Consider the following 27,973-nt stretch of genomic DNA (forward strand, 5'->3'; position numbering starts at 1 on the left):
CGTCGGTATCCCCGCGATGGCCAGGTCCAGCTGACGGGGGGCGGGGGGGGCTGGCCCAGTCCCCCGGATGGCTTCCCCGGCCCCTGTTTTTCCGGGGCGTTTACTGGGCGCTTATCATGGACTCAGCACCTAGGTGGACCCAGGACGATCACATCGGGCCCGGCCCCCGCCCTCTCTGGTTCTCACAGCTGAAGAGACCCGGAATCGCATCCCCGTTTGACGGATGAGGAAACGGAGGCCCCGAGAGGTTACGTGACTTGCCCGGGATCACACGGCAGACAGGTGGCGGAGCCTGAATCGGAACCCAGGTCCTTCTAATCCCAGCCCCGTGCTCTATCCGTGAGGCCACGCTACCTGGGACCGCCAGCCCTCTTCTCTTTCCACCAGGCCTCATCCTCCCCTTTCACCGTGACCTCGTCCTTTTCCCGCCTCTTCCCGGGCCTTCCCTCGAAGCGGGTCCTGCCCCAGAGGTTTTCAGTCAGTCACCTGCTGGGTCGGCAACTCCTCCAGGGCAGGGATTGGTTCCACTTCCTGCGTGAGCCTCCGCCGAGGGCTCAGAGGGCCGTACCCCGCATGAGATGCCCCGTCAATGGAATGGGTCGATTTCTTCTGAAACAGCGGCGTCTGTCACCTGATTCCCGCCTCTGCCTGTTCTGGGGGTGCCCGGCGGTGGCCCCGTTTGCGGGTTCTCCCCTGGGCGGGGCCGGGGACGCTGGGGTTTCGCGGGAGGTGAGCGGAAGTTGCAGCCGATCCTACCTGGGGCCTGTTTTCACTTTCTGAAGTCTGGTCGTCTCCTCATTTATTCATTTATTTCTTTGTCTTTTAAGGCTTTCGTTAAGCTCTCACTATGTGCCGGGCACGGTCCTAAGTGCTGGGGGAGATATAGTCGTTCATTTAGTCGTTCGGTCGTATTTACTGAGCTCTTACTGTGTGCAGAGAGCTGAACTAAGCAATCAGAAAGTACAGTTCAGCAACGAAGAGAGACAGTCCCCGCCCACAACGGGCTCACAGTCTAGAAGCGGGGAATCAGTCAATCAGTGGGATCTATTGAGCACTCAGTATGGGCAGAATACTGTACTAAGCGGTTGCGAGGGTATAATGCAAGATACCAGGTTGGACACAGTCCATGTGGACTCACGGCCGTAATCCCTTTACACTTTACCGGTGAGGGAACCGAGTCACAGAGAAGTGAAATGACTTGTCTAAGGTTACAACAGGGAGCCCGGGCCTGAGAGTCAGAAGGACCTGGGTTCTAATCCTGGCTCTGCCTCTTGCCCGCCGTGTGACCCTGGGCCAGTCACTTCACTTCTCGGGGCCTCAGTCATCTCATCGGTAAAATGGGGATTGAGACCGGAAGCCCCTTGGGGGACATGGACCGTATCCAACCTGATTAGCTTGTATCTACCCCAGTGCTTAGTACGGTACCCGGTACCTAATAAGCCCTTAACAGATACATAGTAAGCGCTTAACAGATGCCATTAAAATTTTTAAAAAGCCTGTGAGATGGCGATGGGGTTGCCCCAGGTCAGAAGACCTTTTTTTAGTATTATTATCAGCAATAATAGTAATGATGATGGTATGTGTTAAGTGCTTATTACGTGCAAAGTACTGTTCTAAACACTGGGGTAGATACAAGGTAATCAGGTTGGACACAGTCCCTGTCCCACATGGGGCGCTCCGTCTTAATCCCCGTATTAAGGAAGAGGGTACCGAGGCCCCGAGAAGTGAAGTGACTTGCCCAGGGTCACGCAACAGACGAGTGATGGAGCCAGGATTAGGCCCAGCGACCTGGTGACTCCGAGGCCCGGGGTCCACCTACTGTGTCACGCTGCTTCCCGTTTAAGCGATTTCTTCCATGCGGCTGCCTTGAGGGTGGGGTCTGGACGGTGCAGGCCTCCAGTCGGCCACCTCTCTCTCTTTCTCTCTTCCTTTCTCTGCCTAGAACCACTGTGAGTCCAGGGCTCCCAGCCTCCAGCCCTACTAGAAACACGCCCAACCCCTCCCCCCCCCGGGCCCACTCGCCCGACGGAGACATCGCGCCCGTGGCGACAAGCGTCCTCCTCCCCCGATTTTGGCAGGTCCCCGGACGAAGCCCTCCCATGCGGAGCGCTTTGCAGGGGAGAAGTCGCATCACTCTTCCTGAACTTTTAAAGTCATTTCATAGCTTTGCTCTTTCGCAGGAGGAGGGAGAGATGGGACAACCGATCTCCCCCCGACCCCTCCCACAGCTCAGACCCCAGAACCCGGACCGACATTTCCGCAGGGGCCTCCGGTCACGGAGAAGTTTACCTCGGGTCGGGGTGAGAGTCAATCAGTCGATCTTTTTTTTTTTTTTTCCTAATGGTATTATTATTATTAAGTGCTTACTATGTGCCAGCCACTGTTCTAAGTATATTTATTGAGCACTTACCATGGGCGGAGCCCTGTACTAAGCGCTCGGGAGAGCCCGGTAGACCGGAATTGGTAAAAACGGTCCCTGCCCGCAAAGAACTTACAGTCTAGAGAGGAAGACAGACATTGATATAAATAGATAAGTGAGGAAGATGGACATAAGTGGGGTTGAGGGAGGGGGGAGTAAAGGGTGCAAATCCAAGAGTGAGGGTGGCGCAGAAGGGAGCGGGGAAGAGAAAATGAGGGTTTAGTCGGGGAGGGCCTCTTGGAGGAGATGTGCCTTCGGTGAGGTTTGGAGTTGCCTAAAAGTCGTTCAGGCCGCTCAGCCCCGGACCCTCGAAGCGTTTCCCCCCCGCTCCCTCCCTTTCTCCATCCCCCCCTGCCAGCTCTCAGCCGGCCCGTGGCTCCCAGCTCGGGACCTGGGTTCTGTCACGTGTCTGCTGTGTGACCTCGGGCAAGTCCCTTCACTTCTCTGGGCCTTGGTTTCCAAAACTTTGAAATGGGGATTCAATACCTGTTCTCCCGCCCCATTAGACTGTGATCCCCAAGCGGGACAGGAACCGCATCCAACCCGAGTACCCTGTATCTACCCCGGCGCTTCGAACGGCGCTTGACCCGGAGCGAGTGAGCGCTTGGCAGATACCACAGTGATGATGATGAGTGGAGTGACATCACCGCGGGGCCGCGGACCGTCCGGGGAACCGGCCGGAAAGACGAGCTCCACGCCCGGTTCCCAGACCCCCTGTCGGTCGGCCCGCTCGTCCGCCCGCCCGCTTCCAGGAGGCGGGGGCCCGGGGGCCGCAGCTGGGCGGGAGGGTTGGGGCCTGACGCGCCTTCCGTCAGCGGGGGGGAGATGGGGCCACGAGGAGGAGGAAGAAGCATCTGTGGGCTGGCTGACCCCTCTCTCCATCTTGCCTATCTGCCTCCGTCTCGCCTATCTCGCCATCTACCCTCAGCCCACATCCTGTCTCGGGCCGGACCGCCCTCCCTCCCCAAATCGGACAGCTAATTACTCTCCCCTCCGTCAAAGCCTTATTGAAGGCACGTCTCCTCTCAGAGGCCTTCCCTGACTAAGCCCTCCCTTTCCTCTTTTCCCACTCCTTTCTGCATCCCCCTCCCGGCCCCACAGCACTTACCAATATTATTATGTCCATATTTGTCGTTTATTTGTACTGACGTCTGGCTCCCCCCCACCCCCAGACTGTAAGCTCATCGTGGGCAGGGAATGTGTCCGCTCGTTGTTATATCGTACTCTCCCAAGTGCTCAGTACAGTGCTCGGCACACAGTAAGTGCTCATTAAATACCACCGAATCAATGTCCCGCTGGGGAGCAGCCCCGATGGATAGAGGTAGGACAGGGAGCCTCCCGGCCGGAGTAAAAAAAAAAAACTGACAACCCCGAGAAAAATTCCTCCCTTTTCCCCGGCCTCTGCTCAGAGAAGCGGTGTAACCTAGTGATTAGAGCCCGGGCCTGGGAGTCGGAAGGACCCGGGTTCTAAGGCCGGCTCCACCCTTTGTCTGCTGTGGGACTAAGGGCAAGTCAGTTCATTTCTCTGGGTCTCAGCTCCCTCATCTGGAAAACGGGGGATTAAGACCGTGAGCCCCACGTGGGACGGGAACTGGGTCCGACCCAATTATCCCGTATCTACTCCGGCGCTTGGTACAGTGCCTGGCACATAGTAAGTGCTTAACGGATGAACGAACGAACGAACGAACAAATGCCATTAAAAAAACGAAACGAAAGGTGAACCTCATGTGGGACGGGAAATGCGTGCAGAGCCGAGGGCGATCAGTGATAGCGGTCAGTGGTATTTTATCGAGCGCTTACTGTGTGCAGTGCCCTGTACCAGTGTCGTATGTGGGTGGAATTCCTGTGCTGAGAGAGGGGGATACCCCCCGCTCACCCTGGAGAGTCCTACGGAGAGATGGCGGCCCACTTTCCCCACCCCAGCCTTGGCTCGCTGACTGTATATGGTGCGGGGTAGAAGGCGGGGTCTTCCCAGCCACCGGGGAGCTCCTTGCCCATGGCCATAAGGGTAGGCGCCGGCCACGTGAGGGGGCCTCATGACAGGAGCGGCGGGCGGGCCTTGGCCCCGAGATATCAGGGTGGGAACGATAATAATAATAATGACTGTGGTATTTGTCAAGTGCTTACTATGTGCCAGGCGCTGTTCTTAAGAGCTGGGGTAGATCCAAGTTAGTCAAGTTGGGCACAGGTGGGTTGAGCGGAGCTAGCCACTTACGCACCGTCGGCGCTCTCGTTCTTTCTGGTCATCTTCCTGGGGCCTAGAGGGGAACAGTGGGCGAGTAGATTGCCGGCACATTTTTTTTCCTTAATGGTATTTGTTAAGCACTAATTGTGTGTCAAACCCTGTTCTGGGCGCCGGGGTAGGTACAGGTCGATAAAGTCGGACACGGTCCCTGTCCCGCATGGGGCTCACGGTCTGAGCGGGAGGGAGAACGGGTATTGAGTCCCCATTTTACAGCTGAGGAGACTGTAAGTGACTTGCCCAAGGTCCCACGACAAGGAATTGGCCGGGCTGGGATTAGAACCCAGGTCCTCCGACTGCAAGGCCTGGGCTGTATCCACTAGGCCACTCTGTTTCTCCTGTACCCTCCCAACCCAGCCAGGTGGACCCAAGCATTACCCCCGATCGCAGTGGGCCACCCGGAACTCTTCCTCCTTGCCCCAGCAAGCCCCCCACCGGGACCCCGCCCTGAGAGGGTGGCCGGGGGAGCTCCCCGGGGGAGTCTGGGACTGGGGGCGGGCAGTTTCTGGACAGATGCCCCGGGTCGGGCCCACTGGTCTCCCGGCTAATCAGACTTGTCGAATATCGATTCGATCTCCGGGCGGAAGCAGCCGCAAAGCCAGCAGATTCCAGCTGGAACCGGCCGGGCTGAGTCTCCCTCCGAGGAACCGGGCCGACAGGCCCGGCGCGTCGGAAAACACACGCTGGCCCGGCTCAGAGAGAACGGACGGGAAGGCAGGGGGCAGAAACCCACATAAACCAACCATCTCGGGGCCCCTCAGGTGGACGGCGGGGGATGTGGGCAGGGCGCTCCTTTTTCTTTCTCCTTTTTCTTCTTTTTCTCTGCCTCCCTCCCACCCTCTTCCCCTCCTTCCTTCCTCCCTGCCACTCTCCACCACTCATTCATGCAACTGTATTTATTGAGCGCTTCCTGTGTGCAAAGTACTGTACTGAGTGCTCTCTCCCTCCCTCCCTCTCTTCACCCTCTTCCCCCGCCCCGGGCTCACATGCATCCATCAGTTGTATTTATCGTGCACTTACCGTGCACGGCACAGTGTACTAAGCGATTGGGAGAAACCAGTGTAACGGTGTGACGGAGACATCCCCCCGCCAACACCGAACTTACGGTCTAGAGGGACTGTGATGTCCTGTGTGGCCAGGTGGCTCCGAGAACCAGGTCGGTGGTCGTGCCGCTCCCACCCACCCACCCACCCACGATGGCATCGTCGCTCTTCCTCTCTCTGGACCGAGCGTCCCCCCGGGTAGGAGAAAACGGCCTCCCAGTGGGCTGGAGGAGCCCCAGGAGAACAGCCGTTGGCGTCGGTAGGATGGGTCGGCGGGCCCAAAGTAGACCGGTGCGTGGCTAGAGAAGCGGCGTGGCTCAGCGGAAAGAGCCCGCCCTGGGAGTCAGAGATCGTGGGTTTGAATCCCGGCTCTGCCCCTCGTCAGCTGTGGGACTGTGGGCAAGTCACTTAACTTCTCTGTGCCTCAGTGACCTCATCTGTAAAATGGGGATTAACTGTGAGCCTCACGTGGGACAACCTGGTCACCCTGCATCTACCCAGCACTTAGAACAGTGCTCTGCACAAAGTGAGCCCTTAACGAATACCAACATTATTATCATTACCCTTTCCTCTTTCTCTTCCTTGCCCCGCTTTCCCTGTCTTCCTCTTCCCCTCTCCCTCTCTCTTCCTCTCTCCCTCTCCCCCTCCTTCTCTCCTCCCCTTTCCCCATTTCTCTTTCCCCCTCTCTTTCTCGTTCTCCCTCACTCTATTTCCTGCTCTCGCTCTCCCAACATTTTCTCGCTCTCCATCTTTCTTTCTCCCCTTTTCTCCCTTTCTCTTTCTTTCTCTCTCTCCCACCCCCCATTGCTTTCTTCCTCCTCCACCCAGGGCCGGGCCTCCCGTCTCCAGAACCCCTGCAGCTCTGCCTTTTTAGCGACCCAGAGTTGCCAAAATTGCGGCTTCCCTTCCGTTGGAAGGTGCGGATTCCCCGGCCGTTGAGGGCTCTCGTCCCCGGGCCCCGAGCCGGTGGGGCAGCCGGGGGAAGAAGCCACGATTTCAATTCTCAGGAGACCAACGATAAGGTCAGTCAATAAATGGTATTTATTGAGCACATGCTGTGTGCAGAGCACCGTACTAAGCGGTTGAGAGAGTACGGTACAACTGAGTTGGTAGACAGGTTCCCGCGGCCCGCGGTGAGACTGACAATAAGATAAAGTGACTCCTCGGAGGCGGGGGGCGGGGGCAGAGCTCTGACCCGGCCGGGCTGGAGTGCACGGGCTGGTAGAGCCCGGCCCGGGGACCCCCACGGGGGTACAGGACGAGCCCCTGAGCGCCACCGGGCCTCCGGCGAGCCTCGGACCCATTCCCTTTGAGGGGCCGCAGGGAACCCGGCGTTCTCCACGAACCGGTCCGGGCCCCGCCGCCAACTCGATGACCGGGCCGGGGACCCGCCGGCCCGGGTGGCTCCCCGGCAGCCACTCGGGAAGGGCCCCTCGGGGCCCCGTCCTGTGACCGCCCCATCCCGGCAGGAAGCGTTGGCCAGTGGCAAAGCTGCAGAGCGGTCCGCCCCGGGCCCGCTGGCGATCCTCCTCCCCGGGCCCGACATACATCGCGGGGACCCGGTTTCAGGGGACCGATTCGCTGGCCGCACACCCTGGCCCGCCCTTCCCAAGCCTGGCTTCTCCCGCTCCCCGGGCCAGAGCCTTGCGGCTCTCTGGAATTTACAGCTGGCCCGTCCTGTCCGCTCTTCAGTCACGGCGAGGAATCGGCCGAGATGTCGGGGGGCAGCTGGAGGTAAAAATGGCCGACAGCCTCCATCCGTCGAAGCACGCGGTGCTAGCACTTACTGTGGCCAGAGCAATCTCAGCTAGGTGGGGTGAGCGTGTTGGCTCCTGGAAAACGAGGCGCGCGTCTGTCCGGGCCCGGGCCCCGGGGGGCGGGACTCTCCGTGGGTTCTGAGGGCGAGCCCTGGGCAAACGATCTCCTTTCGTGGGCCCCAGAAGAGCTCTGGACCCTAAGCTCGTTGTGGGCGGGAATGTGTCGTCATATTGTACTCTCCCAAGCGCTTAGTAAAGTGCTTTGCACGCAGTAAGCACTCAGTAAATACGATTGAATGAATGCAGGGCCGCGGTCCTCCGGGCAGAGCCCTCCTGTGCCACGCTCAACGGGGGCCAGGCTCCGGCTGCACCCCGGGCCCACTTCTGAGCACCCCAGTTTCGGAGGCCAAAGGTGCGGGCTGTAGAGGGGACGATCGGGAGAGGGGGATCGCGCGTCCCGGAAAAGAGGAGGCCGAGGGCTCCCCTGGTCATCCACACGTGCGGGGAGCGTCTCTAGAGAGGGTGCCGCGTGTGTGGGTCTCTTTCCCTGTCTCTCTGTCTTTCTCTCCCCCCTCTTCCCTCTCTTTTCTCTCTCTGCGTCTTCCTCTTTCTGTGTCTTCCTCCCGTTCCACCCCCGCCTTCTCCATGTCTTTTCGCTCTCTGTATCTCTCTCTCTGAGTACGGAAGAAGAGGACAAGGGCTTCCGCTGCCACCGGAGGGATTTAGAGAAACAGCGTGGCTCAGGGGAAGGAGCCCGGGCTTGGGAGTCAGAGGTCGTGGGTTCGGATCCCGGCTCAGCCACTTGTCAGCTGTGTGCCCGGGCAGGTCACTTAACTTACCTATGCCTCAGTTCCCCCATCCGTAAAATGGGGGTGAAGACTGCGAGCCCCACGTGGGACAACCTGATCACCTCGTGTCCTCCCCAGCGCTTAGAACAGTGCTCTGCACACAGTAAGCGCTCAACAGATGCCATCGTCACTATCATTTGAGTTAGGTTCCGGGAAGCACCTCCCGGTGCCGGTTGTCCTTAGTGAAATGAGTCGTCGAGGGGAAGCGACCGACGTTCCGTTCCCCGAGCGCTCCCTGGAGTCCCTCACTTCTCCCTTTCTTTTCTCCCTCCCTCCCCACAGGATGGCATGGAAGGCGCCGCCCCTCGCCCCCGCCGCCCGGCCGGCCCCGCCCTCCCCGGAGTAGAGCCCGCGAAGGAGACCCGGAGGCCTGACCCGGCCGCCCGGGGCCCCCGCGATGGTGGCGACCCGGCCGGCCGGCGCCACCCACTGCGCACGCCGGGCCTCGGTGGCCCGTCCCCCGCGGCGGCCGAGGGCCGAGGGCCCGCGGCGGCGATGAACGAGACCCTCCGGGGGTCGAGGCAGACGTAGCGCGGTTCTGGGGCGATGACCACTTATCGGGCGAGCGAGGGCGTGGACACGGGCGGCGGGAAAGGGAGCGACCCGTCGCCGGGCCCGCGCCCGGGCGATTACTACCCGCCGGGATTTTGGGTTCCCAATGGCGGCTCCCCTCAGCCCGGCGGGGAGGGCACGGGCGCCCCCCGGCCCAACGCCGCGACGCCCGCCGTGCCCAAGATGGGGGTGCGCGCCCGGGTGGCCGACTGGCCACCGAAGCGGGAGGCGCTTAAGGACCCGGCGGGGCCCAGCCCGGGCCACGAGGCGGCGGCGGCCAAGACCGGGCGGACGGGCCGGCTGCCCCGGACCCCAGCGGACGGGCAGCCCCCGGCCGGCCCCCGCGGGCCCGCGGGGGCCCGGGCCTTTCACCACCGGCCGTCCCGGAGGAGATCGAAGGACGTGGAGTTCCAGGACGGGTGGCCCCGGTCCCCGGGCCGCGGCCTGGCCCCGCTGCGGAACCGAAGCAACAGCGAGATGACGCTGAGCGAGTGCGACGCGGAGGAGGCGTGGGAGACGCGGGGGGCCCGCGCGGTCGGCGGCCCGCCGCTCTTCCGGGAGTACGGCAGCACCTCGTCCATCGACGTCCAGGGCCTTTCGGAGCAGAACTTCTACGACATCCTCGACGGGTTCCGCAGCCAGCGGCCCGGCCAGCGACGCGAGGCGGCGGCCAAGCCGAGCGAGCGGCTCCGGCCCGACCCCGGCCCCGCGGCCCCCGGCCCGCACCCGGCCGGCGGCGCCAAGGCGGACGCCCGCCTCGGGACGCCCCGCCGGGACGACTTCCCGCCGCCGACCCGGGAGAAGGAGAAGGCCCGGAAGAAGGCGGGCCGGGTGGAGGCCGGGATGGGCGGCGGGGGCGGGGGAGGGGGGCCCGGCGACTCGTCCATCTTCCGGAAGCTGCGCAGCGCCAGGGGCGACGGGGACGCGGGCGGGCGTCCGGGCGCGGAGGCCGAGGACGGCGGGGGCGGGGGCCAGGAGGGCGGCCGCCCGTGGGTCTGCCGGAGGAGCTTCGCTCACTTCGACGTGCAGAGCCTGCTCTTCGACCTCAACGAGGTGGCGGCCAAGCGGCTGTCGGTGGCCCAGCGGCGCAACACCACCACGGGCGCCTCGGCCGCCTCGGCCCTCCCGGGCCCCCCGCCCCGGGCCGGGGGCCCGCCCGGCGGCCCGGACCCGGCCTCCGCCAGCGCCGAGGACCTGAACTGTAAGGAGAACCTGGAGCGGGACCAGGGCGACGACAACAGCAACGACCTGCTGCTCAGCTGCCCGCACTTCCGCAACGAGCTGGGCGGCATGCGCGAACGCAGCGTCAGCTTCTCCAGGGCCTCGGCGGGCTCCCCGGGCGGCGCCGGCGAGGGGGGGCCCCCGGAGCCCTCCCTCGGCGGCTTCTGTACCAACGCCAGCATCTCGGTGCTGGAGGTGCCCAAGGAGATGCGGCGCGGTCCCGGCCGGCTGAAGCACTACAGCATCGAGCACGTGGACCTCGGGGCCCGCTACTTCCAGGATTACTTCCTGGGCAAAGGTGATTCCGGGGGCACCGGGAGGAGCCGGGGGGGGGGGGGGACGGGGGCGTCGGGCGGGAGAGCGGGCGCTCCGGCCCCGCCCTCGGGGACCCCTCGGGCCGGCGGGGGGAGGCGGGCGCCGAGGTGCCTTTCGGAGACGGGGAGTACCCCGGAGGCGGCGTGACCTGGTGGATCGGGTCCTGATCCCGGCTCCGCCGCTTGTCTGCCGCGTGACCTTGGTCAAGTCCCTGCACTTCTAGGCCTCGGTTCCCTCAGCTGCAGAACGGGGATGAAGACTGTGAGCCCCACCCGGGACGGGGCCCGTCCCCAACGCGATTTGGCTCGCGCACCCCCCCCCCAGCACGTAGTTCAGTGTCTGGCACATGGGAAGTGCTGAACAGATAATCACAGTCACTATTCTCTTTACTGGAAGGAAGGCGGCAGAGTGCTGCGGAACGTTGCGGGGCTTCGGGAGAGGAGAAATTCCTCGGAGAAGGGCCCTGGGAAGGGGAGGGGGCCGTCGGCCAGGGCTACCGGCTGTCCGTGCCGAGGGCCGCGCCGAGCGTGTGGGAGAGGGCGATGGAGGCAGCGGGCACCGTCTCCGCCCCCGGGGAGCTCGCGGGGAGACCGGCGCTCCAGTCGTTTACGGAGAGGAGGGTAGCGGAGCAGCGCGGGTGGAAGCATCCTGGCCTAGCGGAAAGAGTCGGGGCCCGGGAGTCAGAGGACTCGGTTTCTCGTCCCGGCCCCGGCCCCCGGCTCCCGTGTGACCTTGGGCACTCCTCTGGGCCTCAGTTCTTTCATCTGCAGAAACGGGGACTCGCTACCTGGTCTCCGTCCTACCGAGACTGTGAGCCCCACGGGGGACCCGGTTATCTTGTAGCGATCCCGGCGTTTAGTAGAGTATCTGGCGCATAAGTAAGCGCTTAACAAACACCACGGCCGTCCTCCTCCTCCTCCTTCTTATTGAGCTCTCCGGGGCCAAACGGGAGTTTTTGCCCCTCCTCGCCGGCACGGTCTTTCTCAGTCTCCCGCCCTCCCAACCCCTCCTATAAAAGAAAGTCACTTCTTCCGGGAGGCATTCCCTAATCTCCCCTCCGGCCCCCGCCACCAACTTGCTGGTGGGGCCGTCCCTTCAGCCGCCTCGGCCCATGGGGCTGTATAATAATAACGTTGGTATCCGTTAAGCGCTCACTGTGTGCGGGGCACTGTCCTAAGCGCCGGGGGAGAGACGGGGTCACGGGTTGTCCCGCGTGAGGCTCGCCGTTAATCCCCATTTTACGGGTGAGGTCGCCGAGGCCCAGAGGAGCGAAGTGACCCGCCCGCGGTCACGCGGCTGACGAGTGGCAGGGCCGGGATTCGAACCCACGACCTCTGACTCCCGAGCCCGGGCCCTTTCCGCTGAGCCACGCTGCTTCTCATGACGACGTGGTGTCGGCTGAGCACGTACTACGTGCCAAGCGCTGTACTGAGCGCCGGGGAAGATACAAGGGCGTCAGGTCCCGACGCCGCCCCCGCGGTATTCGTTAGGCGCCCGCTGCGTGCCGAGCACCGAGGTAGATACAGGATCGTCAGGTTCCACGCAGGGGCTCACGGTCCGAGTCGGCCGGGAGACCGGGTGTTGAATCCCCGGCTCGTAGGCGTGGGAACCGAGGCCCAGAGAAGCGAAGCGACTTGCCGCAGGTAGGTGGCGGGGCCGGGATTAGAACCCAGGTCCGCTGCGCTAGACCACGCTGCCAAACCCTGCCCCCAGAGTCGCCCCAGCAGGGCCCTCCGCTGGCCTGGGCCTCACCCGGGGCCGGGGTCTCTTCGCAGAGCACTCCAATTACTTCGGGGTGGACGAGAAGCTGGGACCGGTGGCCGTGAGCATCAAGCGTGAGAAGCTAGAGGACCACAAGGACCACGGACCCCAGTACCAGTACCGGATCATCTTCAGGACCAGCGAGGTGGGTGGCCTCGCTCGCCCTCGGGGTCTCCGGCCCCCGGCGGGCCCGGGAGACGGAGCCCGGTCGCTCCCCTGGGGACCCGGGACTCCGTCCTCCCCGAGAACGGTCGGGCTCCGAGCAGAAGGAGCCTTGGCGCCCTCCGTGTGGGTGTGAGGTGACAGTTGAGCGGTCCCCGGTGGGTAAATTCACCCTCGTGGAAGAGGAGATGGGGAGGGGGCGAAAAATGCCAGCGCCGGACGACTCCCCGCCGGGGCGCGGGAAGATGGGAGGGCGGGCCGGCTCACGGCGGCGGGTGGAAGCGGAGCGGCCCGCGGTAGGTGTATCGATCGATCGGGGGCGGGTCTTCTTTAAGCGCTTACCACGGAGCGGACGAGCCCCCCGTCCCCCGGGGATCTGGCGGTTGGCCCCGTTTGCTGGGATTTGAATCGTCGCGGGCTTCCCCTGACCGGTGGCCACCGGCACAGGGGGACGGCGCGACCCTCATCTCCGCACCTCAGTCCGGTCTGCGGGCGGCGGGGGAGGCGGGGAAGTTCGCTCTCCTCCGGTTTCCTTTGGCCCGGCGAAGCGGGGGCAGGACGGCGCCGTTCCCCACCCCCGTTGGCGTCCGCGCCCGGGTCGGTCGCTCGGTGGTATCCGTTGCGGCCGGTGGCCCGAGCCCACCTCGGGGGGCCCGTAGTCCTCGTCGACGGGGTCTGTGCCGTCGCGGGGGTCGACTCGTAGCCTGGAGCGGGAGGGCCCCTCTCCCCCGCCCTCCCCCACCGGGCTACACCCTCCCTCCCCTCCGGGCCGCCGGGAGCCGGGCCGCCTCCCGAGGAGGCGGGCGCTGGCAGAGGCAACAACCTCGGGTACACCCAGATGGCCCGGTGCCCGGGCCCGTCGGCAAGCAGCTGTGAGTGGGCCCCGTACCCTGGAAGCAGATGGGACCGGAGCGTCGGGAACGAGGAGTGCAGGGGAAACATCCGATCGGCCCCCGGCCGCGCCGAACCGCCGGGCGGGAAGCGGGGCCGGGCGGGGGGCCGTCGGTTCGGCGGAGCGGCCGTCCGGCCTCCCCCGACGCGGGCTCCCGTTGGCCCCCGATGGCTTCGGAAACCCCCGGGATAGGACGGGCGGGCCCCGGGGCCGCCCCGTCCCGCGCACCGGGCGTCAAGCCGGTTGAATCCCACCGGGCGGAGGGGAGGCCCCGTGGTGAGCGGGGGCTGCCTCCTCCAGTCGGGGCCCCCCCGGCTCGCCCCCTCCCCCCCCCCCCCCAGCTCACTGGGAGCGGGTCCGCGGGGAGGGACCGTGCGGGCAGACCGCCTCTCGTGGGGCCTCGCTGAAGACGGAAGTGGAAATCGAAGACCCTCGCCAGGGTCCCCATTAGGTCCGGCGCACACCCTTTCGGCCCAGCGGACCGCGGGCTTGGGGAAGGGGAAGGCAGCATCAGATGAGCCAGAGGATCTCCTCCCCTCGGCCGCCCCCTCCCTCCGGCCCCCCAGACGCCTCCGGGAAGAACCGCGAGGGCCGGGCCGGTGGAAGGGGAGCGGAGGGCCGGGATGGAAGATCCCAGACCGGCCGCCCGGCGGAGGCTTGGGCCTGTGTGGCCACCTCCGGCCCGGCCCTTCCCCAGCCTCGAGTCCCGGGCCCGGGCCCGTGGCGGGCGGGGGGCTCAGCCAGCCCCGGGTCCGCTGCCGGGCCTCGCCACGGTCCCCTGGGCGTGGACGGTTCACGTGGCGGCCCGGGAACGCCCGGGGGTCTCGGAGACCTCGAGGAGCCAGGCCCCTCGGGGGGCCACCCCGGGAGTGGGGCCGGTGGCCCGGATGGGCCTCTGCATCGCCCAGCAGAGGGCGCTGTCCGGCATCGGATTTGCGGTTCCGCCACGGGCGCGCATGCGTCCGGTGCCACCCGGGCCTACGCGGGAACCCTCTCCCCGAGCCGCGGCGTCGCTCCTCCAGGCCCGGCCCCGGCCGGGCGAGGAGAAGACTCCCCCAGCGCTGACTCTCGAGAGCCTGACTCTCGCCTCTTCCCGTGACTCCGCCTCCGCCTGGCCGCCGTCGCGGGCAGCGGACGGCGACGGCCGGATCGGCCCGGGGCTCCCGCGGGCGGCGTGACCCCCGTCCGACGGCGCGCCGAGAGGGGCGGGCGTCGGGTGCGCGGGGCTATCTCGGGTCCTCTCCCTTTCATCCGTTGCCGCGTTGTACATTCCAAGCGCTTGGTACAGTGCTCTGCGCGTAGCGAGCGCTCAATATAATACTGTCGAGTGAACGACTGACCCGGGCGCCCCCGGTCCCAGAGCAACGGTGGTCGGCCATCCCGACGCGGCCCCGAGCCCTAACGGCTCAGCCGGCCCAGTGACCACAGGGGGATCCGTTAGATGCCTCTGTGTGCCTGGCGCCGTGCTGAGCGCTGGGAGAGATCACCGGGGGAGACGGGAGATAGAGGATCATCGGGGCAGCGAAGAGTCCCGTTCTCCAGCATTGGCGAGAGCAGGCTTTCTCTCCGACCGTCCCTCACGGTTGTCGGAATTCATCGTACTAAGATGTTACTCCAAACACCGCACTGAGCACTCGGGAAAGGAGCCCGAAGCCCGCTCCCTGCCCTCAGGGAGTTTCCCCTCCAATGACCGTAAGCTCATCCTCCAGACCGTAAACCCGTTATGGGCACGGGACTTCTCTGCCGATCCTGCCGTGCTGTCCTCTCCCGAGCTCTTAGAACGGTGCTCTGCACCTAGTAAGTGCTCAGTAAATGCCATCGATTGAGTGATTAATGGAAGCGGCGTGGCACAGTGGATGGAGCCGGGGCCTGGGAGTCAGAAGGTCACGGGGTCCTGATCCCCGCTCCGCCGCTTGTCCGCCGGGCGACCTCGGGCGAGTCACTTCGCTTCTCTGGGCCTCGGTTCCCTCATCTGGAAAACGGGGATTGAGACCGTGAGCCTTTCAGGGGGCGGGGACTGTGCCCAACCCAATTTGCTTGTATCCACCCCAGCGCTTAGTACAGGGCCTCGCGCACGGTGAACGTTTAACAGATGCGCTGTCACTGTTCTTAATGGGGGAGACAGATGTGAAAGTATTTACAGGCAACGGAATCAGGGTCGATTCTTCCATCTTCGGACGGAAGACACCGACCTCCGCAAGAGTTAACCGTGAGCGTAAGAGGAGATCCATCAGCGCTAGGGGCAGGCGGCTCTCTGGTCGAGGCCGTCAGACGCCCTGTGCAACCCCGGGAGCTGGGAACTCCTGCCCGAGCCTCTGGCGACGATAATGGGATATTAAATAAGCACCTCCCGGGTCCACACCCGGGATTGAATGCCCCGGGTGGATTCAGATAATCGGATCAGACACGGTCCCTGCCCCAGTCGGGGCTCGAGGTCTAGAGCACAGGCTCGGGAGTCAGAAGGACCTCGGTTCGGATCCCGGCTCCGCCACCCGTCTGCTGTGTGACCTTGGACGAGTCACTTCACTTCCCTGGGCCTCAGGTACCTCATCTGGAAAATGGGGATCAGGAGCGTCGGCCCCAGGTGGGACGGGGACTGTGTCCGACCTGATTAACCTGTATCTTCCTCGGTGCTTAGAACGGTGCCTGGCACGTAGTAGGCCCTTAACGGGTACCGTAATCATTACTAGCACGTTAATGCCCGGCTCCCCGTTGTGGGCGAGGAATGCGTCTGCTCTTCGTTAATTGTGCCGTCCCAGTACAGTACTCCGCACGCGGTAAGTGCTCAATAAAGACAGTTGACTGAGAGGCGGAGGGCGAGCTAGAATCTCACCCCCGTTGTACAGACGAGGAAACCGAGGCCCGGAGAGGTTGTGACGGGGCCCAGGTCTCTCCCAGCTCTGCCCGGTTTTCCCCCGGGGCCGGGGCGAGTTGGCGGGGGGTGGGGGTCGTATGGGCAGCGCCCGGGAGCCTTTCGTTCTTGCCCTCCCCGCCGCCACCGCTCACACCCCCTCCTTCCTGCCGTCCCCAGCTCGTCACCCTCCGCGGGTCCATCCTGGAAGACGCGACGCCGACGGCCACCAAGGCCGGGACGGTGCGCGGCCTGCCGCTGAAGGACGCCCTGGAGTACGTCATCCCGGAGCTGAACATCCACTGCCTCCGGCTGGCCCTCAACACCGCCAAGGTGACGGAGCAGCTGCTCAAGCTGGACGAGCAGGGGGTGAGAGTCGGGCCGCCGCCTGTCGGGGGCGGGGCGGGAGGGAGGGCTCCCCGCGGGGACCCCGCTGCCCACTCCGCTCGCCAACGGGTTTGTCGGGCGCCTGCCACGTCCCCGGCCCTGGGGTCGTGACGGGACCGTCTGGTCAGGCCTGGTCCCTGTCCCTTGAAGGCCTCGCAGTCTGAGGGGCAAGGAGAAGAGGTGTGAGCCCCCTCACTTGACAGATGAGGAAACTGAGACCCAGAGCTGTTAAGGGGCTAGCTCAACGGCGAGCAGGTTGGAGGAGCCGGGTTTAGAACTCGGGACCCCCGAGCCCCGGGCCCGTGCTCTAGCCACTGGGCCGCAGGCGCCGGTCGGTTCACCCCACTTGGCTGGGGTGGCTCGAGAATGACCCGGTGAGCCCCGGAGTGACCGGGGCCGGCCTCGGTCTCGGATGAGCGTGGAATAATAATAATGATAATTGCGGTCGTTATTAAGCGCTTCCTGGGTGCCAAGCACCGTGTTAAGCGCCGGGGCGGACACAGGCGAATCGGGTTGGACACGGTCCCTGGACCTCATAGAGCCCTCCGTCTCATCCCCATTTTACAAACGTGGTAACCGGGGCCCGGAGAAGTGAAGTAACCTGCCCAAGGTCACGCAGCAGAAAAGTGACAGGTCCGGGATCAGGACTCGTGACCTTCTAACACCCAGGCCCGTGCTTATCCGCCCGCCCGGAGGAGTTGGACTGTCAGGCCCTCGGAGGGTGGGGCGGGGGTCCGCGTGGGGCCCCCCACCAAAGACACGGGCCGGGGGGCCTGCGTCCCGGGTCCCGTCGCCCGCCCGCCGTGACCCGCCCTGCTCTCTTCAGCTCTGCAGGAAGCACAAAGTGGGAATCCTCTACTGCAGAGGGGGCCAGAGCTCCGAGGAGGAGATGTACAACAACGAGGAGGCCGGGCCTGCCTTCGAGGAGTTCCTCTCCCTCGTCGGGGACAAGGTCTGCCTCCGGGGCTTCAACAAGTACGCCGCGCAGCTGGACGTGAAAAGTAAGTCCCCGGCCTCTCCCTCGGAGCGGGGACACCGGGGCGAGTCGCCGGGCTCGGGATCGTTGGACAGCCGTTTCCGGGGAGGATCGGGGCGCCGCATCCGAGACGGGGGCCTCCCGGCTTTGGTCTGACCTCCTCGGGCTTCGCTCTGCCCCGTTTGGGGCTCTGCCCCGTCAGGGATGCCCCTTGTGCCGTACTCCTGGGGCGGGTGGGTCAAAGATCCCGCCGGCTGGCTGGGCCGGGACGGCGCCAGACCCCGGAGAGGCAACGCGGCTTAGTGCGTCGGGCCCGGGCCCGTCAGAGAGACCTGGCTTCCAAGCCCGGCTCCGCCGCCCGTGGGCTTGGTGACCTCGGGCAGGTCGCTTCGCCTCTCTGCGCCTCAGTTTCCCCATCTGGAAAATGGGGATCGAGCCCGTCGGCCCCACGTGGGACGGGGACCGTGTCCAACCCGATTAACTTGTATCTACCCCGGTGCTTAGAACGGTGCCCGGCGCATAAAAAGCGCTCGACGGGTACCGAAATCACCGACGTCGTCATCGCCCCGAGCGAGCCGGGGGTCCCCCCCGGGCCCGGGTCCGATGGGCTCTGTCTTTCAGCGGACTCCACCGGGACCCACTCGCTCTACACCACCTACCAGGACTACGAGATCATGTTCCACGTCTCCACGATGCTTCCCTACACCCCGAACAACCGGCAGCAGGTGAGCTCCGCTCCCCCTTCCCAGAGAGAGGAGGGGGCGGCCCCTGCGGCCCCTCTCCCTTCCCACCCAGCCGCAGGGCCCGGGCTGGGGGTCCAGAGAAGCCGACCCATTCCTGCCTCGGGGCACCTTTCAGTCAGTCAGTCGACGATATTTATTGAGCGCTCTCCGTAGGCAGGGCACTGTACTCGGTGCTTGGGAGAGTACAAGGCGGCAGCGTAGCAGGTACATTCCTTGCCCGCAACGAGCTCACGTTCACCGGTCAGTCGATCCGTCAACGTTATTTATTGAGCGATTGAATGTGAAGCCCCTGGGAGAGTCCGGTGCAGCACGGTCAGTAGGCAGCCAGGCTGTGGTCGCTAGCCCCGGCGGCTGACCCGTTGACCCCGCCTTTTGGCCAGCCGGATCCCTTGAGGAGGCTGGATCCCCATCCCACTACAGATGGTCCCTTAGAGAGACCGTGCCCGGGACTCCAGAGAATCAGCGCGGCTTAGTGGATGGAGCCTGGGCCCGGGAGTCCGAGGGCCTGGGTTCTAATCCCGGCTCCGACGCACGTCCGCTGTGGGACCTCGGGCAAGTCACTTCACCTCTCAGTTCCCTCATCTGGAAAATGGGGATTAAGACTGTAATCCCCATCTGGGGCGTGGACTGTGTCCCATCTGGGTGGGTTGTATCTACCTCGGTGTTCAGTACAGTGCCCGGCACGTAGAAGGTGCTTTACGGATACCATTTAAAGTTAAAAAAACAAAAAACAAAAAAACCGGTCGTCTCTGCTGGGAGACTTTCCGTTCACCGGTCCGGGAGTTGGCTGGGAAGCGCCCGGCTTGGGAGAGGGTGGGATGATGGAGGCGGGACCCCGTGCCCCGTGGAGGATGCCGGGGAGGGTTAGGGTCTGGCTCACCCGGGCCCCGGAGCCCCACTCAGGGTCCGGAGGTGGGAACGCGGCCCCCGAGTCGGGGAGAGAGGCCCCGGCCGGGAGCCGTGCCCGCGGCCCCAGCTCGTCACCCACCGGTGGGGCAGATGCGGCCCCTGACAGGCCAGGAGCCCGGACGATTGGCACATGCCACTGCTCGGAGCCCCCCAGGATGACGGCGAGGTCGGGTGGCGGAGCTGGATCGGGGTGGCGAAGGTCCCCGGGCTCTCCCTCGCTCGCGGCCACCCTGGCCTCTCGTCTGTCCAGCTTGCTCTCTGGGAGTCGGCTCCGCCCGGTGCCCGGTTTGCTGGGGGCAGAACGCTCTCTGGGCAGAATCCTTTCCTCACCGCAGGTCAGCGGCGGCCGAGGGTGGGCACCGCCAGGTTTTTCCCGGGCTGCATTTGCCACGATCCGGTAACCGGGCTCGGGAGCCGGCCCAGCCGAACGCCCCTTGCTGTGCCCGTCGCTCGGGGGGCTTTGGTGTGGCCGAGGGCGGCCGGTCCTTCTGGCGAGTGCTGCCTCGGCTTCCCCCGGGGCACGGGGACCCCTCGGCCGGGACCCCCCCGGGTCAGATTCCGGCCACGGCGGGGGCTCTTCGAGGGTGGGCGGTTGGGAGGGCCGGGGCCGCTCCCGCCGGGAAGACCGTCCGCCCGGAGGCGGCCCCCCAGCGCGGCCCGCTCCGGAGACCGGGGAGGTGGCCAGATCGTCCCGGCCCGGGCGTCGGCCCCTCCGCCCGGCTTCCGCACGAAACGGGTTCACCTCTCCCCTTGGGCCCAGGGCAGGGAGGAACCAGACCGGGCCCCCGGTTGTCCTTTCTGGCATCCCCTTCCGGGCCCAGCCTCCCCTGGACGATCCCGGCGCTCCTGACGCCTCTCGCCTCCTGTTGCCAGTTACTCAGGAAGAGGCACATAGGAAACGACATAGTGACCATCATCTTCCAAGAGCCCGGGGCCCTGCCTTTCACCCCGCAGAACATCCGCTCGCATTTCCAGCACGTCTTTATCATCGTCAGGGTCCACAACCCTTGCACTGAAAACGTCTGCTACAGGTAAGCCCCCGCCTCCCCGCTTCGGCTTGGGCGAAAGCGGGCCGGCCCTTCCCCTGAACTCCAAGCCCCGAATTTCGAAGCTCCCGCTGGGCCAGCCGCCGGCTCCCTCCCACCCTCCCTTCCTCCTTCAGATTTCCTCCGGTGGGGTTAGAGCCGCCCTGCCTCACCCCGCCCTTCCTCGCCTCTGGGCTGTGAGTTGCAGGTATCTTGGGGGTCATTCATTCGAGATGGTTGTATTTAGCGAGCACTTCCCGCGTGCGGAGCACTGTCTTAAGCGCTTGAGGTCATCAAGCGTCCTGCAGAGGGACGGGTTGACGGTCCGGGGGCCAACCACAAGAAGTGCCATCCGGCCAGCCGCCCCTTCCCCTCTGAGGACGTGTGTCGCGTGCCCTCCTCCCCCTGCCTCCCCCACCCCGCCGATTACCTCTGTGGAGGTTTATTCGTTCGTTCGATCGTATCTACTGAGCCCTGACCGTGTGCAGGGCGCTGCTCTGAGCGCTTGGGAGAGTATACGGTACAGTGAACGGGCACATTCTTTGCCCACAGTGAACCTGGTGGCCCAGCAGGGGAAGCTCTGAGGAGCTCTTCCGGCTGTCCACCCACCCCGGAGAGCGAGAGTTCTTCGCCCGGCCCGGTCCTGCCCGGCCGACGGGAACCCTGCCTTGTTCTCGAGGATCAAGGGGAGGGGAAGGGACAGGGAGAAGAGCAGTAACAGTGGTGGCCGAACATCCCCTCAGCCAGGAGACGCAGCCTGGCCTAATGGATGGAGCACGAGCCTGGCAGGCACGGGGACCTGGGTTCCAATCCCGGATCTGCCGTTCATCGGCTGCGGCCTGGGCAAGTCGCTTCACGGCTCTGGGCCTCGGTTTCCTCATCTGAAAAATGGGGGTCGAGACTGCGAGCCCCGTGTGGACGGGGACTGGGTCCGGCCTGATCTACTTGTATCCATCCCAGCGCTTAGCACGGCGCCCGGCGCGTAGTAGTCGCCAAATACCACAGTCATTACTCTTATTCACTCTGCCTAATAATGAGAGCAACAGCTAGACGCAGGGGTGGATACAGGCAAATCGGGTTGGACGCAGTCCCGTCCCGCTTGGGGCTCGGTCTGAATCCCCATTTTCCAGATGAGGCAGTTGAGGCCCAGAGAGGTGAAGTGACTTGCCCAAGGTCACACAGGAGACAAGCGGCGAAGCCGGGTTTAGAAGCTAGGTCCTTCGGCCTCCCGGGCCCGTGCTCTATCCACCGGGCCACGCTGCTGCCCGGCGACGTGCCGGGGGGCGGGCTTGGGACCGAGAAGTGACCACGAAGGACCCGGGGGTCCCCCGGCCCGACCTCCTACGGCGGGAGGAGCCACGCCGCCGCGGGCCGGGGCCGTCCCCCGCGGCCGTGGGGCGATCCCGGCCCACGGCGGGGCGGCCCCGCCTCACCCCGCCGGCCGTGCCTCTCTCCCCCAGCGTGGCCGTGAGCCGATCCAAAGACGCCCCTCCGTTCGGGCCGCCCATCCCCCACGGGGTCACCTTCCGCAAGTCGGACGTCTTCCGAGACTTCCTGCTGGCCAAGGCCATCAACGCGGAGCACGCGGCCCACAAGTCAGACAAGTTCCACACCATGGCCACGCGCACCCGGCAGGAGTACCTCAAGGACCTGGCGGAGCACTGCGTCACCAACACGCCTCTCGACTCCACGGGCAAGTTCCACCTGATCTCGCTGGCCTCCAAGAGGAAGGAGAAGACCAAGGCCCGGGCCGGGGCCGAGCAGCTCAGCGCCGGGGCCATCGCCTGGCGGGTGCTGGCCCAGGACTTCGCCCGGGGGGCCGAGATCGAGTGCACCCTGGCCATCTCCAACGAGTTCGTCGTGCTGCTCGACCTACGCACCAAGGAGGTGGTGTTCAACTGCTTCTGCGGCGACGTCGTCGGCTGGACCCCCGACGCCCACGCCCTCAAGATCTTCTACGGCCGAGGGGACCACGTCCTCCTCCGGTCCCCCGAGGGGGCCGCGGAAGACGTCGCCGAGATCGTGCAGAGGCTCAAGGCGAGGGGCGCCGGTCGGGGCCCCCGGTCCGCCCGCGGGGGCGGGTTCGGGGGGGGACCGGATCCCGGGGCGCCCAACTCCCGGCCCCGCGCCCTCTCCCCTGGCCGTGCTGCTTCTCGGAGAGACGGGGTCCGGGCTGAAATCCGTCTAGGGGGCGGGGGTGGGGGGGAGGGGACCAGAGTCTCTCGGCAGCGTGCTCTCCGGCCTGCTGGGTGACCCCGGGCCAGTCGTTCGACCTCTCTGGGCCTTGGAGGGCAAGGGCGCTCCCGTGGAGGTGGCCTGCCCCAGCGGGCCCACGTGGTTCCTCCGACAGCAGATTTGGTGGAGGCCACTCTGTTCAACCCAGATTTCCGGCCCAGAGCGCTCACTCTGTGCGGAGCACTGTACTGAGCGCTTGGGAGAGTACAGTACGAGAATCCAACAGACCCGTTCCCTTCCCGAAGCGAGCTTACAGTCTAGAGCGGAGAGACAGATATTAATATGCATAAATAAAATACGGAAATGCACATCGGCGCCGAGGGGGCGGGGGATGAATAAAGGGAGCAAGTCAAGGCGACGCGGAAGGGAGTGGGAGAAGAGGAGAGGAGGGCTTAGTCGGGGAAGGCCTCTTGGAGGAGGTGGACCTTCGATAAGGCTTTGAAAGAGGGGCGAGTCACCGTCGGATACGAGGAGAGAGAGGGCGTTCCGGGCTGAAGGCGGGACGCGGGCGAGAGGTCGACGGCGAGATAGATCGAGGTACAGCGAGGAGGTTGGCATTTGTGTGAACCTCGTTTGCGCCTTGGCCGTCCGGGGGCGGGGACCGGGAGCCAGGCAGGTGAGCAGGGAGCGGCGAGGCTCATGGCGGCTCTCGCCCCGACCCTCCGGGGGCCGTCAGAGCAGCAGCTTGGTCAACGGGCACGAGACCCTGGCCACAGAAGCCGGTGGGGTGGCCAGCTTTCGCGGAAGCTTCCCGGCCGGAGGCCTCCTTTGCCGTCTCCTTGCCCGAAGGCCCAAGCGGGGCCTTTGTACGTTTTCTTTAAATGGGCACGCGGGGCATCCGGGCCAGGACCAGGCATGCTGAGATACAGCCCGCTAGCCCAGGTCGACGGCTGGAAAGCTCTCCGCCCAGCCGGGCACTTGGGTGGGCTAAAGACCGGGTGGACGCAGCAGGCACCTCTCCCAAACGGGCGGCGAACGGACGGAGATGGAACTCCAGATAATCGCGATTACTGGTCCCGTGGCATCTTTTAAGCTCCTACCGTGTGCTAAACACCGGACCCGGTCGCGTCCCGCCCGCAGCTCCCAATGGGAGAGGGAGGGAGAGCAGGGACAGTCTCCCCGTTCGGCGGATAAGGGACCCGAGGCCCAGAGAGGCGAGGCGGCCGGCCCGCGGTCTCAGAGCCGGGACCGGAACCCAGATCGCCCGGCTCCCGGCCCCGGGCTCTTTCCCCTTGGCCCTCTGTGGCCCCGGCCACGCTTCCCCAAACGGGCTGGCACCGCTGCTCCCAAACTGCTGGCTCGGGCTGGCCGGAGGCGGAGGGGAGAAGGCGGTGGAGCCGAGGGGCCCGTGGGCACGGAGGGCAGGCGGCCCCCCCCCCCATCGTGGATTCGGTTTCCGTCCCGCGGGGGGGGGGGTCCGTCCGAGGGCAACCCGGCCACCTTTCCTTCCGAGGTGGCGCTGACCCAGGCCGGGGGGGTCCCAACCCCGAGGGGAAGTGAGCTCTGGAGGCGGCGAAGGTGGCTCAGCCCATCCCCGCCCCACCCTCCCTCCGATCGGCCGCCCGGTCTGTAGACCGTAAGCTCATCGTTGTACCGTGCTCTCCCAAGCGCTTAGTACCGGCACTCGATAAATACCACCGACGACGGCAGCGAACAGTCGGTCTCCTCTTACGCCCCCGGGCCGTCTCCGACCCGTAGCGACGCCACGGACCCCTCTCTCCCCGAATGCCCCGCCTCCACCTGCAGTCGTTCTAGCAGCGTAGAGTCTTGTCGGTAAAAATCCGGAAGCGGTTCTCCGTTGCCTCCTTCCGTGCGATAGACTCGAGTCTCCGCCCCCGACTCGCTCCCCCCGCCGCCCCGCACGGGTGACTTTTGACTTGTAGCTTGTTGCCTTCCACTTGCCAGCCACTGGCCGAGCTAGGAATGGAATGGCCCTGCCTCGGCCTTGACCCTTCCTCCCATTGTCGAGACCGGTAGAGGAGCGGGAGCTCTCCAGGTCCCATCCCGAGAGGGGAGATCGAACGGTACTATTTCCGATTTACCGGAGGGAGCGGATTCCATCTTCTCCCTCACCCGCCACGGCCGGCGATCACCGTCCCTCGGGACGGTCTCCTCGGGTCTCCCCTCGATCCGTCCCGCCGCATCTTCCGAGGTCGGGGCGGGCCGACCCCGTGCGCCTCCGTGGCGGGGACCCGCCTGGAATCGACGCCCCTTCTATCCCGCCCCGTCAGGTTATGACCAACGGCTGCGAGAGCGTGGACATGACCCTGCGGCGGAACGGGCTGGGGCAGCTGGGCTTCCACGTGAAGTACGACGGGACGGTGGCCGAGGTGGAGGACTACGGGTTCGCCTGGCAGGCCGGCCTGAGGCAGGGCAGCCGGCTGGTGGAGATCTGCAAGGTGGCCGTGGTGACCCTGACCCACGACCAGATGATCGACCTGCTGCGCACCTCCGTCACCGTCAAGGTGGTCATCATCCCGCCTTTCGAAGACGGGACCCCTCGGAGGTAAAGCCGGTCGAGCCCCCCGGGCCCCCGAGCGCCGCCTCGCCAGCCGGAAGCCGCCGGCCCGCCCCCGGCCCGCCCCCGGCCCGCCCCCGGGTTGCTGGGAAGGGGGGGAGGTGAAGCCGCCCCCGGGAAAGGGCTCCGAACCCTGGGCGGGAAGCAGAGGTGGCGACCCGGGGAAGGTGGGCCCCGAACGTCATCTCGCTGTGCCCGGCCCCCGGGGCCCCGGGTCAGGAGCGCGGGGAGAGGACGGGTTCCGGCGGCCGAGGCGGGGGCGGAGCGGAGCTCCGGCGGGAAAGGTTGCCCGGCGGAGAGGGTCGGGGCTCGGTGGGTGCGGGCCGGCGGCCGGGCTGCTGCTGCTCCCCGGCCTTCCGGGGCCCGAATCGCTGGCCTGGGTAGGTGGAGATGCGCCCGGCGGGCCTCTCTAGGACTTTTCCACCGGCCCGAATAGTCGCGAAGTATTTCGCACCCTCCCGCGGGGCCCTCCAAGCGATGCCGGCTCGGGCTCGGGGCCGAGCCAGCGGGGCGAGATTGGACGGGGACTCTGGGGGAGGGACCTCTCCGGGGGCCTCGGGGAAGCGAAGCCCGGCCGGCCGCCACGCCGGCAGCCTCTGGCTGCCGGTCGTCGCCGGCTCTTCTCCCCCGCTGGGCTTCCTGCCCGGTGCCAGCGGGCGCGGGGGCCCCGTGAGAGCCGGAGCCCTGGCTTCCTCCCCCCGGGACCTCCGCTAGGGATCTCGGCAGACGGGAAGCGGGGCCGGGATCGCCCCCCGTCCGTCAGGCTGCTCGTCCCTCCCTGCCCCTCGGGTTCCCGCCCCGTGCCCTCTGCCGGAGCGGTGGCTCGCTCGAGGCCCCGGGGACCCAGGGGCGGAGCCTGCCTGGGGAGGCCGAGGGAGGCTCGGGAGACGAAGTCTGTCCCCGCCGCCCCGGCCTCCCGCCGGCTCGGCCCCGTCCTCATCGACGGGAGAGGAGCGGGGCGTCGCCGGGTAGCGCTTACCACGGCCCGGCCCGCCGACCGAGGCCCTCCGCCTGAGGATCGGAGGGCCCGGCCCCGCCGCGGCTCCGTCCGGGGGGGCCGTTGGCGAGAGGGGCCCCTCCCGCGGACCCTCCCGGGGCCTCCGGTCCCGGGGTGTCCGACGTCCGGGGGCCGAGCCCGGCCCGACTGGCCGAGGCGTCGTCGGGTCGGTGGCGTCGATGGGGCACTCGCCGTGCTCTCACCGCACCCCCGACGGACCGCGGTAGCGTCGGCCTCCCCCGCCGCCCCCTAAGACCCCCGGGGGCTGGGCTCCAGCGGACCGTCACCGGTCCCGGACTGGCTCCCCGGTGGCCGGTCGGTAGATCCTGCCGTCCGGCGGAGGATTGATCGGCACGGGTGGGCGGGTCTCCGCGCCCGGGCCCAAACGTCCCCGATGACGGCCAGCTGTCAGCCTCCCGGCCCCCGGCCCGGGCCACACCTGCTCTGGCTCCTCCAAGGGGCGGGTCTCGTCACCGATAAACCGGTGGGCGGGTTGGAGATGTTTGCCTCCCCGAGCGCCGGGCCGCGGCGGCCGGCCCCCGCGTGCCCCGGGCGGCCGGGGGGGCGGGAGGGCGGGCGGGAGGGCGGGCCGTCGTCCCGCACCCGCGGGCCCCCGGCCCGGGCCCGGAGCCAGGCCGCCGCTCCTCAGGCCGACCGAGCCGGGGTCGGGAAACGGAGGAGAGCGGGGCCCGACGGGCCGCGCCTGGGGGCCGGCCTCGGAGCCGGGAGGAGGGGAAGGAGACCGCGAGTCACGGGTGGCGACCGGCGGGACGGGTTCCGCGCCGGGCGCTCCGCGGGAAAAAGATGGCACCCTACCACCGGGAGAAGGGATCGGACGGAGCGTAGGGGTCCGCGTGGGCCGCCCCCTTTCTCGAGCGGGCGGGCCCGGCGACCCGGGGGTGGGGAGGGGCTCAGCCGCGGGGGGGCTGGCGCAGTTGGGTTTGTGTGGCGGTGGCGGGGCGGGGTCCGGTAGCTCGGGGCGGACCCGTCCTTAACAAGATTTTCCAATTTCCGAGAGGGCAGTGAGGGCGGGTCTGCAGGGGACCTGGGGCCCAGGGGATCGCCCCCGTGTGCTGACGGGGACTGCTGGTGTTTTATCGCTCGTTCCTCTCAGTTTCTGCGGAGCGGGGGCTCTCCCCGGCGGCCACGGGGCCGCCGGAGGAAGAGGGGAGTCTGGCATCCAGCCGGGAGCTCCCCGATCGAATCGGCCCAGAGGGCCGGACCCGGGCTTTTACCGGGAAGGGGTCAGCTGCAGAACGGGAGGGGAGATCCTCGTCCGGCCTCCGGGGAGAGCCGGGGGAAGGGGGCCGGGAGTCCGCCGAGCCCCGACGGCGAACCCGTCCGGAAGAGCCCTCCGCCCTCGGCCGGGAGCCCCCGCGGCCGCAGCGGTGACGTTTCCCAACAAGCCCGGGCCGTCGGCCCGGATCGGCGCGTCCTCTTCTTCCCCCGTGCCCTTCTGGGTTGGCGCCGGGCTTCCCGGGCACCCCCCGGCCGCCGGGCACCTCCCGGAGACAGAGGCCCGGGGACCGCGGCGGATCCCCGTCGCCGCCGCCGATTCCCGTCTCGCCGTCCCATCCGCGGGGTCGAGGGCGAGGGTCGGCACCGACCCGGGCCGGGGAAACGCGGCGGGGGGCGCTCCCCTCCCCCACCCCCCCCCTTCACCGGAGTTCGGCCAGCCGGGACGAGGAGCCCTGGGGCGCGGACGGACGAGCGGGCGGGGAGGAGGAGGGGGACGTGGGCCCGGGAGCCACGGGCCCGGATCTTCGAGAGGTGCCCCAGCTGCCGGCCCGGGGGTGCGGACGATCCGGATCCGCCGCCGACCTCCCCCCGCCCGCCTGGGGCTGGGGACCGGGGCCTTGCCTCCGGGAGTCCGAGGGCCCCGGGGCCCCCCCCCGCGAGGGGCCCCGACAGAGCCACCGGGTCCCGGCGGCCTCGGGAGAGAGCGAGGGGAGCGCGGCGCCCCCGTCGGTCGGATCGCCGGGCGAGGCCCGGGCCCCGTCCCCGTCCGGGAGCGGCGTGACCGGGGCCCCGGGAGGGCGCCGCCCCGGCCCCCCAGCGGAGCCGGCCGGGCCCCGGGTGTCGCCCCGGTCTCCCCGCGGGGCTCGTGGGCTTCTATTTTT

General features: G+C 66.6%; 1 protein-coding gene across 4 annotated transcripts in view; it reads left to right on the plus strand.

Moving 5' to 3' along the window:
- Positions 1-27,973, plus strand: part of SIPA1L3 (signal induced proliferation associated 1 like 3) — a 103,558-nt gene that overhangs the window by 49,086 nt on the left and 26,499 nt on the right. For 3 of the 4 annotated variants that reach the window (XM_039912241.1, XM_039912242.1, XM_029065187.2), the window contains exons 3-10: positions 8,592-10,380; positions 12,173-12,303; positions 16,244-16,432; positions 17,277-17,451; positions 18,048-18,151; positions 19,952-20,109; positions 21,564-22,140; positions 24,570-24,844. In XM_039912241.1, coding sequence (XP_039768175.1) covers positions 8,856-10,380; positions 12,173-12,303; positions 16,244-16,432; positions 17,277-17,451; positions 18,048-18,151; positions 19,952-20,109; positions 21,564-22,140; positions 24,570-24,844 — 3,134 coding nt within the window. In that variant the 5' untranslated portion in view covers positions 8,592-8,855. Of the gene's footprint in view, positions 1-8,591; positions 10,381-12,172; positions 12,304-16,243; positions 16,433-17,276; positions 17,452-18,047; positions 18,152-19,951; positions 20,110-21,563; positions 22,141-24,569; positions 24,845-27,973 lie in introns of those variants that run through there. The other variant, XM_029065188.1, reaches the window with a different exon arrangement.

Source organism: Ornithorhynchus anatinus, chromosome 5 (assembly GCF_004115215.2).
Source record: "Ornithorhynchus anatinus isolate Pmale09 chromosome 5, mOrnAna1.pri.v4, whole genome shotgun sequence".
Lineage (NCBI taxonomy): Eukaryota > Metazoa > Chordata > Mammalia > Monotremata > Ornithorhynchidae > Ornithorhynchus > Ornithorhynchus anatinus.